Source organism: Cariama cristata, unplaced genomic scaffold (assembly GCF_000690535.1).
Source record: "Cariama cristata isolate BGI_N322 unplaced genomic scaffold, ASM69053v1 scaffold8341, whole genome shotgun sequence".
Taxonomy (NCBI): Eukaryota; Metazoa; Chordata; class Aves; order Cariamiformes; family Cariamidae; genus Cariama; species Cariama cristata.
The window spans coordinates 7,796-21,067 of NW_009598632.1; the positions used below are offsets into that span (position 1 = coordinate 7,796).

Consider the following 13,272-nt stretch of genomic DNA (forward strand, 5'->3'; position numbering starts at 1 on the left):
TTGATGTACATGCTTGGTATAAAGTATAAAATCCAGTATTTAAGTTAGTGATTGCAAATGTGCCAGTCCAGGTTCTCTTCTGAACATATTCTCTGTGTTGTGCACACTAAATACGCTGCATTTCACAACAGATACTTGTGGAAACAGAATGTCAGCACAGTCTCTTATGGTTAAGGGCTGCACTGGTCCCTTTTAGTCTCATCTTATAGCTAAAGGAGAAATTTTGACCTGGAAAATCTGAAGTGAGGTAGCAACTCAGTGGCTGAGGCTTTAATTTTTCTCTACAGTAATTGATGTGCGGACTTTGGCGCAAGTAGTACATATGTCAGATTGTTTTCCTTCATGCATGCATTTTGGCAAAGTCTTCCCTGTAGAGGAAATTAATAAATTTCAGGATGACATTTCCTTCTTCATCCAAAAGAACAAGAAAAAAAAAAAAGCAGCTGGGTTATTTTCAGTCTTCAATTTTTACAGTTTTTAAAAAACTTGCTCTGAATAAAGGAAAGGTACTTTGTCACAGAAATAAAAGGCAATTTTTGTGCAATAATTTGTGTGACCGATATGCATGCAAGATCAGTTGAATGCACATTACATGTGTGCACATGCATTGACACACTACAGGCATATAGAATCATCATCAATGTATCTATATGTCAAGAAAGTTACAAGTTTAAAAAACATTAAGAAGATAAATTATAGGGGAGGTGCAGGCAGCTAGAGTTCTGAAGGGCAAAATAAAAACACTGCAAAAGATATCAATGCTTATACTTCAATGTGCAGGCAGACTATCAACAATTAGAGCTAGGAAAAAAATATAAGCCACTATTACTTTGTTACTTCTATTTCACTTTCATTTTGATTGTTTGCTTTCTTCTATACGATAATGTATGAATACAGTTTTATTAAAAGAAGGAAAAGTTGCTTTCATTTCAGAGACTACCTCCTGATGCCGTATGAATGACCAGCAATGCACAGTTCATGGATTACACACTACTACGACAGAGACTGTATTTAATTATTTCCACCATAGTGTTTCTGGTGATTTTACACTAAAGGATCTGACACTGACGTCAGTCAGAAATGGGGTACTTGTCTTGGTCAATTATTGATCTTACCCTGTAGCTAATTCTTGCACAAAAACAGAATCCAAGATTTCTTTTCCAGGTTGGAAACTGTCTCTATGTGAAACACAAGTCTACTCTGTCTAGTTCATCCCCAGTGTTTCTAGAGATACTGTGACAAAAGACATTCTGTAGACCAGAATTTTTAAGTTCTTTAGCTATTACTCCTCTTTTCATAGGGCATAAATGATTTAGATAGTTAAACCCATTGCTTTCAAGCAGAAGGTCACAGGCAGTCCTATTTACTACCAAAACAACCTTTTTTTTTTCTTTTTTTTTGTTAGTCTGTTTCTTGGATTTCTAGATTATAGTAGAGAAGCTAATGCAGATGTATTAGTTGCAGTTTCTATGTTAATTCTTTTCAGTGGTGCTTTGACATTATGATTTCACACACACTAAAGCAAAGTTTCTAAAACCAAAACCAAGACACTCGGGAGTCTCTTTCATTCTTTACTGAGGATTAGGAATCTCTTGTTTATCAGACCAATCTTTCCAAACAAATGGAATTGTTTACTATTTCTAGTCCGATACTAATATCTGCAGTGTTTTCCTCGGTTCTCTTAATATCTTAGTAGCTCTTCAGTTCATTTAAACAGGGACTTCCCACCTCTCAGTCCTTTAAGATAAGAGATAATCTTTGTCTCTAGGCATAGGGGTCCTTTGGGACACTACTGTTTATTCCTGTTAAATTATCAGTGAAAGACAGAAAATTATTGTTGCAAAGAAGAGGAAAGTATTCTGACTTTCAAAGATGTCAGCAGAATTTTCCTCTTCAGTTAGAAGACTTGATAAAGCCGATGCCGTATAGGCAGGTGAGTTCTGTTTCATTTAATGTGGTCTACCTCCTGCTCCAAACTTACCAGAAAGAAATTTCAGCCCAGTTTTATAGTAGTATTACATTTAATCTACGCCATGACACAGCCTTAATGCTGGAAGGACTGAGACGCAAAATGCTGAATCTTAGTGTTAAATTAGCTAGTACAGGGTTCTCAAACTATGCTCTTGTGACTGGTGACTCAGAAGTCTTCTCAGGGAGTCTAAAGAATGAAAATTTTTTTTCCAATTTAAACAGCAGTGAGCAAGGAGTTATTAAGGATGGTGTGCCAGGGAAGGATCTTCTGTGGTCATCTTGTCACTCACAAAGGAAACTGTATACCAGCACTACATTTCTAAATGTATATAATATATGGTAGCACTCTCTAGTTTAATAAACACTCTGTTACCTCTAAAATGGTGCTAAACTACTGCAGTGCTAGCAAGAGATGTGCTAGGTCTAGAAATGGTCAGGATCATTTGGCTACTCACAGTCAGTGAGCTCCCGCCTTCGATTTCACAGCCGCCATGTACTGGATGTGTTGATAGCACACCATGATGCTAGGCAGCATTTTTCCTTCCGATTGTGTCTGGCTCTGCTTTTCTTCTCCTTGTGTGCCCCTTCCTAAGTAGAAATGCTGTTACGAAGCATTTCAAATAGCTGTGTGAACAACGCAAAGAAACATCTGAGGTGTTAACAAAACATTCGTATTCTATAGAATCTGTGTTTATAACATTTTACTATGTTATACTACACTGTAGATCACTTCATGGCCACGCATGAGGCACATGCTTTGTACTAAAACAAACATTTAATGGCTTTGAGTTGAAAACTGGCTTTTGTAAAGAAAAGGATTTGTAATGTGATTTAATTGATTTATGTAATTGAAAACCGAAACAAAACACCACTGTTATGTACTATAAATGACTCTTTTGTCTTCTATAAAATTTAATTTGTTTGCATGCCCTGCAGCCATACTGAGAGAACAGAATAAATGGCAACTCCTCTTTGGGCCTATTTGAAAAAAGACTCAGGAAAGGGAGCATGAGAGTGGCCAGAAGGAAGAGATGAGTGCTCAGATAAAAAGCAGCCCAGGGGAAGACTACAAGTTCTCAGAAAAACAGATCAATAATAATGTTAACAGTGAGGCTGCAAATGCAACTATTTGCATTTTGAAAACATTTTTCCCTACTACTTCACTATGCCCAGGGTATCTAGAACACTCTCTGCAACAGATGTATCACCTTTGAAAAGGCAGTATTTTAATGAAAAGTCATGACCCTCAGGATGCCGCTGCATTTTTCAGTATAGGACTACTAGAAACACCAGCTTACCTTCCCCTCCTATTGCTTGCTCAGTACGATGCAAGGACCCGAGACTGCTCTAATTTACAAGTAGCTCTCAAACAACTTTCCGCTGATTTTGTCTCCTCCCTTTTCCCTCCCTAGACCTTTCACCCTTTTGTTCCCTTGGGAAAACTGTGACGAATTTCCACCTGGAAATTTCAGTCTCAATGTTAGGTGGTCTCTTTTTGTTGTTGTTGATGGCCTTTCCTCTCCACCCTCTTTCTCTTCACTGCATTGAGACTTTTGACAAGGTCAAACAATTCATCTTTGTTTCTATATTTATACCTGGGAAGCTCCCTTCAGTAGCGTGATATCATTTCAGATAGGACAGCTTGACAAAAACAGTAGATAAGAAAGTTCTTGGTACAGAGACCTGGCCTGGTGAAATAAAACATGTTTTTAAAAAATGAAAACAGCTCGAGTGTTTGTACACAATAAACACCCACTAGCTACATGGGGATTTGTGACCACAGAATAAATAGTACTTAATGGCTCCACAAAATAAAAGCTATGCTAAACAACACTGTACATTATCTTGCCAGCTTATTGCAACAGACAGGCATAAAGTGGCTTTGTTGTATATTTTGCACTCAGGACTGCAGTGCAATAGTACGGGCTAGCACCAGAAGAAGACAAGAAGTGCAAATGCAATGAATGAGGGATGACCAAGTCAAAGAAAGTCAATAAACATTAACTGGAAGGAATAAACTCGAGGGCCAATGAAAGCACTCCTGTCTAGTTGAATGTATTGGTTTAATATATTAGAAGGTAAGTGAAAGACACAGAGAAGTGAAATCTGAATGCTGATAGTATGATAAAGTGATCAAGAGAATTGAAATAAGTTAGCAAGGAAGTCCTGAAAAAGAGGGAATTGCAGGAAACTAAAAATGGAAATGAAGATGATGGGTTGAAAAATAGCTATTAAGTATTTGAAAGCAAGTGCGAAAACAAGAAATGGAAACCTGTCTTTGAAAGAAAAAAGTATATTTACCAGCACGAGAAAGCTAGACAGAATGCCATAGCAATAGTTGTTACAGAAAGATGGAAAGTTAAATTAAAGCAAGCAATGGCTTCTTTTGGCTCAAGCTAGAATGCTGACTACTCTGTGCAAGAAGGAGTGTTTGCTTATGAAATGATATGATGAAATGCTTATGGTGTGACACTATCCCAAGGAGGACTGGTATCAACCTGAATTAAAGCTACACAAAGGCTCTGGAGGAGTGTGGAGTTTAAACCTCAGCTCTTTGCTACTCTTATTTACATTTACATTTGGTGTCTTATCTTACCTAGAAAGAATTAAATGACTTTAAGGTCAAGTAGTCTAGATGTGGTTTTTGTTCAAAAGTACCACAGATCATCTGGTAAAGCAACTGTACAATAAATACAATAAAAGTGCTTGCTATGGGGAATGTCAGCTTATTAGTCTTTCACCTCCAATTCGTTAATCTTCCTTTGCAAATATGTTTCCCAAATTTTGATTTTATACTGATTTCCATGGCACCCCACAATTTAGAAGTGTACATGGTGACTGGGTGAGCAGTCTGGGTATCCCAATTCCATGTGCATAGCTTCTTTTCATGAAAAACTTTGGGAGAAATTTTAAGAGTTGACTTTGAAAAACCTTGTAATTCATAGGCTATTTCAAAAGACCATTGGGAAGTGTGGCTAAACCAGTTCTGGATATGATTTATAGTCATCTGAGACTGCTTTAAGCTACTTCCATGGGAGCAGTTATCTCTGGGTTCCCTACTGCCTGGACTCCATAAGGCACGCAGTATTCCCAGCTGTATCCTTAACTATTGTCTACCACCCATAGCTCTCCTATACCCATGACCTACAATCCCAACACCTGTAATCCTTGTCAAGGGAGTTAATGCTAGGTGCTGGAGTCAGCTGTGCAAGGTTCGCCTCCTTCTTGGGGAACTCTCCGAGAGTCTTTTGCCAGACCAATAGTACAGGTTTCCTTTATCATATCCTTCTGTGGGGACAGTATGAATGGGCTGGAGCTGATCCTTGAGAATTTTCTGCTTTTCATTCCTCCAGGGGACATAAATATAGGGTTGTTTGGTTTTGGGGGATTTTTTACTATGAAAATGCCAACACTCCATCTAGTGATACACACAACCAGAGCTTCAAAGCTAACATTTTTTCACCTTGCTTTCCTGCTTTGCCTTTCTGGCACAAGGAGAAATCCTTGTTTTTAAAATGTTGTTAGTCTTCAAGAGTGACTTGTCTGAATCTGTTTTTCCTTATTATTTATCTGAATTCTCCCAGCAACTGACCTCCAAGTGTAGCACAGGTAGCAAAAGCTGTAATAATATTACCCCTAGTTGTTTCTTTGCATTTGCATTAGTAAAGTGGACCCTAATAAGCCAGTAACATAAGAATTTATTCAATGTCAGCAAACCCTCAGAAATATGTACAACAGACTGACCTCTGGATTAGAATCATGTTTTTCATCTGATTGCCAAGTTGACAGATTTCTTCTGTGCACTACCAAGGGTCATTAAAATCTCTTTCTCACTTGTCCTTTTATCCCTGACTGTGGAGATTCATTTGAAAATACCTTGGTGACTTATCCACAAAACTTCCTTATCTCACCATATATGAATCACTTTGAAAGGAGCCACATTTCTCTTAGCAACCAAAGAATCAGTCTTAGCAACAAGACAGCTGGAGAATTTTGTTTTCACATAGCTACTCGTGGACAGTACATTCTGCTTTCTGCTTCCCCATGGCGTTGCTGTTTCAGTGTTGATTTAGTAAAGAGTAAGAAATGGTACAAATTAGACACTTGCTCGTAGCAAAGACATCACTTGCAGGGCAAATGGCGATCTTTCTACCTTTGAAGCTATTTCCTTTAGGAGATAGTGCAAGAGTACTGACTGCTGGAAAGCTCAAAATTTCAATTTTCCCCATGACAGAATTACTACAGAGAAATGTGTGAGGAAGCTGACAGTTTCCAAAATCTTGACTTCCCCCACAGAAACCATAGTAGAAAATCAAAGCATTAGCTCTAAAGGTTCACATCCCAGCCTCTCTTGGCATCTGTTCATGCTGAAATCAGTTAGAAAGGCTGGATATAAAGTGGCTTTTATATATATATCTCCTATATTTTCTTAGCAATAATAATTTTGGGAGAAATATTAGAGTGGGAGAAACTAGGAACATCAGAGCAGTTGCCCTGGCCTGATGTATTTACAGGACTGTCAGGGAAGCTTCCTGAGGAAGTAGTGCTAAGATGGCATTTATGAACAGAGCAGTGCTGTAGTAGTTTCCATCTCTCAATCCCACATCTGTGTAAGTAAATGAGTTACCATATGTATTTTGATCCTATTAAGAAATTCAAAGTGCAGGTAGAAACAGTAAACGCTTTCACACCTCACCCATGTTCCTTCTCTGTCTCCTCCTGCAGGGGCTGCTGGCATTCTGCGTGCCGGTTTGATTCCCTTACTTGTATTCAAATTGAAGACTGAGTCAGTTGAAATCCAGGAGCTACTCCTTGATACACTCTCCAGCTGTCTGCATGTGGAGGCTTCTGAAGCTCTAGCAACTGGTGCCGTTACTATCCTGAAGGAAAAGCTCACACACTCATCAGTGGCCATCAGAAGCAAAGCAGCTTGGGTCCTGTTAGAAATTGGGTAAAGGAAAAGAAATCTGTCTATAATACTTCAGCCCAAGAAAATACTAATTTCATGAGTGAATCAGTGTCATTAGTTTACAGTTGTGTTCCACTACACATTGAAGCTGTCACATTTCACATGTAAAGCAGTATCAGCCTGAATGCACACATAAGTAGAAGATGTCTAAAAATCATAACTCAAGAAAGCAGATGATGATCAGAAAATGTCATTTCTTCTCCTTCTACTTGCCTTCAGTATTGGCAGGGAAATCAGGATTTTTTTCCTGGTACAGCACTGCTGAGGAAAAATTCTTGCATGAGAAATCATGTGAAAACAAGATTCTGACCACTATGGAGGTAGGGAGAAGCTCCCTTATTTTTTTGGACAACTACCCTCTCCAAAAAAATTAAAGATCCTGGGAAACTTTCAATGTGATTGAGGACAGAAATAGTTTTCTGACATAAGCTGCTACATACGTCAGTGATGGATCAGACAAAGCAATCTTTATATTAAATTTGTGTATCAAACACTGGATGAAAGGAACAACTTAAGTCCACTGTCCTGCAATCACAAAATATAATAAAAGTGCTCAACAGATGTCTAAGTTAAAAAGGTCTGCAGTTTACATACCAATTGGCACAAAACACTTCCTAAAGTCTTATAACAAAGTGAGGTTTTATAGCAAAAGAAAGAGAATATAGATAACATGAGTCAGAAACAAAGCAGAAACATAACTAGAGTATGGACATCAGCTACGTCCTAGGTCCCTGCAGTAGCTGGGCTGTGTTAAATATTCCTCACATTAGAGAGGCTGTGAAGAGAGAGAAAATTGACCTGGGAGAAGAATTAATTGCAGACCCCTAACTTAGCAGGTTTTTAAATCTGTATAGGATTCAACAGCCAGGTTTCTAACTAAATTGCCATTAGGACCACCAACACATTTAATCCTATATCCTGTTACATGCTGCTGCCCTATCTCCAGTGTATCACAGAAAGTAAAAAAAAAATCCAAACATCACCTAAAAATAGCCTAAAAAAATTGCTAAGCCCACACACACATAGGTTAATATGATATCATCAGCATTGTATCAGCAAGTAGATTTAACAGACACCAGGCACAAACAGACATGCCCTTTCTTTTCTTTATGGCTGGGTAGTGGTGCTTGCCATCTGTCTAACAGTCAGAACATTGTGACTCCAAAGAGAACAGAGAGGAGGACTGTGTCAGCACTGTTGTCATGAAACGAAGGAGGGCTGCAGGGGTCCAGGCATGGGGAGAAGCTGTGGGTAGCTGCATGGTTAGCAGGCACAGTTGAGGAAAGCAACTTAACCATCTTTTCTGCACAGCACTCATCCAGAGGGAAAAAGCGTGGTCTGTAAAGAAGTTATTCCTGTGCTGGTGAGCCTGTTGGAAGATGCAGATCCTGAAGTCCAAGCTAGTGCAGCAGGAGCACTGATGCTTGCTACTGTTAAACCTCAGGGTGAGAGACAAAGGCAGTTCTGTCGGGATACTGTCTGGAAATCCAATTCTAAGGCAACTTGGTAACAAAACTTTTGCTCCCCCCCTACCCTCCAAGTCCTCAATTTCTGATAGTGCTAAAGCTCTTCCAGAAACCACAAGATTAGGACATTTCTTTATATCTGTCTTGAGCAACTATTGTTGCTCCCCCAGAGTGTCTAGGGGGGACAGTATATTTCACCTTTCATTCACCTGAATTAGGTTGAGAAGCTATGTATCTACACCACATGTGTCGTTTCCCTCCAGAGTGCTGCTCCAGAGGGGGAACATTTTCCATACAAGTCCGGACCTCACTGAGCTCCACATACCTGAAGCTATTCTGAATCACCAGTCCTCAACAGAGAAGCATTACTTTCTGGAAACTCTTTTTGTGGTTAGAGGCATTTTCTCTCTCGCAGCTGGGAGAGGAATGAATATTAATCAGGACTGTAGTTCTCCCAAGTAACTTACGTGACACTGAAAATACTAACTGCTAAATTTTCAGTGTGATGAATGCGTAATTAGACATAAAAGACTCCTAATAACAGCAGTTGTGTTCCAGTCCTCCTCTGCAGCCATCCCCCTGGCTTCGGAAGACAACAAAAGAGTGGATCTCCCTGTTTGAAGTGTCTTTAAAAATAAAAGAATGGAGGATGTTCTTAAGGGCATCTAACCCCCTCCATCCCCCAAAATAGTTTATGTTATCCTTCGATGCCTCATATAGTCTTAGATAATTGTTGCTAATGAAACAATAATATGCAAGGCAGATAAAGTTAACTAAGAAAGAACTTTTTTCTTAAAAATAAACAGCTGGCAGCTAGCCTTGGTCTTCAAAAGAAAAGTATGTCCTACCTCTTTGCACTGCATCCTCTGGGGTGCTGAGAGCTGTAGCTGGGCAGGGAGTAGAAACTAGCAATTCAAAAGCATGTAATAATACATTTTAAAGCCAGTTTATCAGAGCTGTAGCTGGGCAGGGAGTAGAAATTAGCAATTCAAAAGCATGTCAATCGTATGTAATAATACATTTTAAAGCCAGTTTATTTCTCTACAGGGAGATTCTCAGCCTTAGGTGCTGCAGCTATTCCACCTTTACTGAAGTTGGTTGCTGAGGAAACCAGCAAAGCCCGTCTGAATGCAATCAAAACCCTCACCATGCTGGCTGAGCTACCAGAGGGCCGCAAGACGCTCCTAGATCACACAGACACATTTCAGCAGTGTCTGAATGATCCCTGTGAGGCAGTGAAAAAAGCTGCCAAAATTGCCATCAGTGTCATCAAATGGAAACCTTTCTGAAGACGGGATGTTTCATAGAGATCTATTGCCCTCTGTTGTTGTCCAGCTGTAAAAGTTGCATGATTATACGAGACCTTCAAAAAAAAAAACATCTCTTCCTGAGTTACTCTGCATCAGTTCTTCCTGACAAGTCATTTGGCAACAGTTTCACATCTATATTGCAAGTCGTGAGGAGAATAATGGGGAAAAAGAAAAGTTAGGAAGTCTAGAATTCTCCACTAGGCGTTATTTCCTGAATTATGAAGATCTTCCTGTGATAACAGAAACCAATCCTTTTTGTTTTCTTTATAATGTTCTCTCCTTTTTTTTTTTTTGAAACCTCAGCCTATCAAGCATTAATCAATAACTAATTACATTAGAAAGAAAGGTTCATAATTAACCTCTCCAGCAGTCTTGTCTATGCTGAGAAATTAACCTAACGACAGGAATGTACATGAGTCTTGCTGCAAAAGTTGTTGAACATGAGATAAGAACGATTTACAGCATCATTACAGAAAAAGCAATGGCAATGTCATAGAAGGGCTTCCCCGAGATAATTATGAGACTTTCCCAGCCTAAAAATATAACCAAATACTTATCAGCACAGTTCTAACAAATGGAGTTACTGACAAGACTTGCCGGCAATGAATCTGGTAGAGACGGATCTGGGCTAAGAGCACCTCAGCCTAACCCTGTCCCTGTGATGAGATTTATCCGTGCGACATCCCCAGCTAATGACTTCTCCAGGAGAGTTTTAGTAGCAGCCCTGGCTTTACTTTGCAGCCCCTTCTGAGCCCTGTTCTTGCTGTATGGTCAGCAGCTGCTTCCTCAGCCTTAGCTGCGGCGATTGCTTCTGTGTTTTTAAGCTGATGAGGATCTCAGCAGGCAGGTTTTCTCCTTCCATGTGCTTGGAGCCAGGTTCAGGGCTGCCATGTGCAGTTGTCTGTGCTTAGGGTAAAAGGAAAATAAACCAGAAAGACTTCACTAGGTTAAAGTCCTTAGTAAAGCTCTGTTGGGGACAGACCTCACTGCCTTTAACAGAAGAGGGGTCTGACCCCTATCTGAAATTGGTTATAGCACGGAACAAAAGTGCCTCTCTGTTTGTGCTAGCGTTTGATGTTTTGTGGTTTTGTACAGCTGTAATCTATCCTTTGAGTACAAAAAACAAGAAATATCATGGAAATGGAAGTGTTGTGCCAAAACTGAAGAGTTTTGCCGTTGTGGCTCACTTTTGGGAGAGAAGGAGGGGACAAGAGGAAAGCTAATTCTAATGTTACAGTCTAGTCCAAGAGGAGTTGGACAAGGCAATCTCCAGAGGTCCCTTCTAACCTCACTTATTCTGTGAATAACAGCTGTCTAAACAAAGCAATGAGGAGATAAACAGAACAGGGAACTGAAAATGTCAGCTCCCTATTTTGGAAAAATGTGTTACTTTTTTTTTTTCTTTAAAAAACTCAACAGTTTCTTTTAAAAAACCCTTTTATTTCATAGAATTGAGAAGACCATAGAAAGCTCAAGCTGTTTGTAGAAGCAAGCCTATCCAACAAGACCTAAATTGCCTGAAGGAAGTAAGGTAGTTCCAGTGTTTAGAACTGATGAGCGGTTGAAGCCGTGGGAAGTTCAGTAGCATTTTACTCACTGTCACAGCCACAGCAGGCCACTACAGATAAGTTGCAAATTTCTCTGTCTGCAGTTGCAAGTGTCATTTAAGAGGCACCAACAGAAGTCCTGGGCAAAGAAATAAAGCAAGTTAGCAGGTCAAATCGTGGCCATTCTTAGCGACCACGAAATGTGTGATAGTGCAGCTGACTCAGCTTCAGAGGAAGTCCTGTTCATTTTCACTCAGGTTTTGCTCTCACATGGCTTTTTTGTACCTAGAAGTTACCAAGTTGTAGCTACACAGAAGCTGCATCATCTGTATAAAGGAGTTATTTGTCAGGGCTGCTTTTCTGTTGCAGAAACCCACTGTCACACTGCAAACTGTATTACCCTTATACAAAGTGTAAACTTATTCTGTAGGAGTGATTAAAGTTAAAATGTTTCCCTTCCATAACCTAACCAAAGGGTGAATTTCCTCTCATATAAAGATGTGATTTAAAAGTATTGAGTCAGTTGAATTCATTCCCTCTGGGCAGAATCTTGGAGGAGCTCTGCCTTTTAAACATGCTTCACATACATAAGACACTCATAAGTAATGCATATCGATGCCAGAGTGCATCCAATTCAATAAAAGAGAGCCAGGCAGCTTAATAACATGCTAAATGTTCAGTAAAGGACTAGGGAACAACAGAGAATGGTAATCTCATCTACACTTACAAAACTGCTGCAGGAAAATGCCCAAACAATGATCATTTTAGCTCAGTTCCAAACTTCTGTCACAACCTTCCCTGATAATTCAGGTATCACACTTCAACAAGTTAGCAAAATAATGAGCTTGTTCAGAGGCAGAAATAAGACCATCCAGACTGAACTGCTCCGACTAGAAGAAATTTAGCTCTCTTGGACCTTAAGTACTGCATTCTGAGCATCTGCCTGATCATCGCTTTAAAGACAATATAAACTGCTTCCAAATAAGGCTCCATATGGTATAATGTTCTTGTCTTATATACATGCACAATACAAAAATGGAACAAAGCCTTAACTGAACTCTGAAATCTGGTTGTTAGTGGTACCCCTTCTACATGTCAGCTTTTGTCTCCAATTCTTTGGCACTATCACATCTGACAACATAAAATACGGTATTTCAGTCACAACAGTAATTCCATTTGGCTATATTGACAATGTACTGCCTATATAAACACCAAAATTCGAAGTCTGCATACAGAACAGCCATGAACCATTATCACTTTTTTTTTTTACTTATAAAACAATATTTACAGAAAAACACTATTACAGATATTACAGATGTTATAATTGAAATTCACATGCTCAGATGTGGTGCAGCTTGCTGCAATGTACTGGAAGGACTGCAGACACTAAGCGTTCGCAGGAGCACAGCACAATATCTCACAACGGTGGCAAAGCTGAACAGCCGCTGTGAAGCAAAGGATGCTACAGAGAACACGAGCTAATGCAGAATAATCCCATTTATTGCAGAACACTGTTTTGTAATCTGTGGTGTTTCTAGAGCTGTATTATCTTGGTGTCCAAATGTTTGGTGTCTCATACCAGGTTACGCCGCAGGAAGCCAGTGCAGAAAAGCATAGAGCACAGACACGGTGCAGCAAACCCTGTCACAGCGTGGGAGACAGGGAACAATGCACAGATCTACCTGATATAGCAGAGAAACATCACACTATCATCTCCTTTGTAATCCTGACTACACAGAACCTGAATTAAGAGGTAAGTTTGTATTCTACAAAGTAATTTTCCAGGGTATATGAAAATGTACCACACGATTGCTCCCATAGGAATATGATGATTCCTGAATCTCCTTCCTAAAATGAGTTTCTTAGCCACAGCTTGACATCTGAAATGTCCCTTCACATTCTTCATAAAGACCTTTGAGATCTCAAGTGTAATTTAAATTAGCCAAATAGGTAAAACTCCTAACTAAATGTCCCAGTGTGTGTGGGAGGGCTCCCCCGAAAAATGTAGA

General features: G+C 39.5%; 1 protein-coding gene across 1 annotated transcript; it reads left to right on the top strand.

Moving 5' to 3' along the window:
• Nucleotides 1-1,918: 1,918 nt before the first annotated feature.
• LOC104156236 (rhabdoid tumor deletion region protein 1-like) lies at nucleotides 1,919-9,695 on the top strand. Its single transcript, XM_009709370.1, has 4 exons — nucleotides 1,919-1,933; nucleotides 6,684-6,922; nucleotides 8,252-8,385; nucleotides 9,454-9,695. Exons 1-4 carry the CDS (start codon nucleotides 1,919-1,921, stop codon nucleotides 9,693-9,695), a joined length of 630 nt encoding a protein of 209 aa, XP_009707672.1.
• The last annotated feature ends 3,577 nt before the right edge of the window (nucleotides 9,696-13,272 follow it).

Excerpts from the sequence above, each read along its gene's own strand:
- LOC104156236 (XM_009709370.1), top strand. Across the intron at positions 6,923-8,251 it reads TGGGTCCTGTTAGAAATTGG|CACTCATCCAGAGGGAAAAA; the intron begins GTAAAGGAAAAG and ends TTTTCTGCACAG. Across the intron at positions 8,386-9,453 it reads TGCTACTGTTAAACCTCAGG|GGAGATTCTCAGCCTTAGGT; the intron begins GTGAGAGACAAA and ends ATTTCTCTACAG.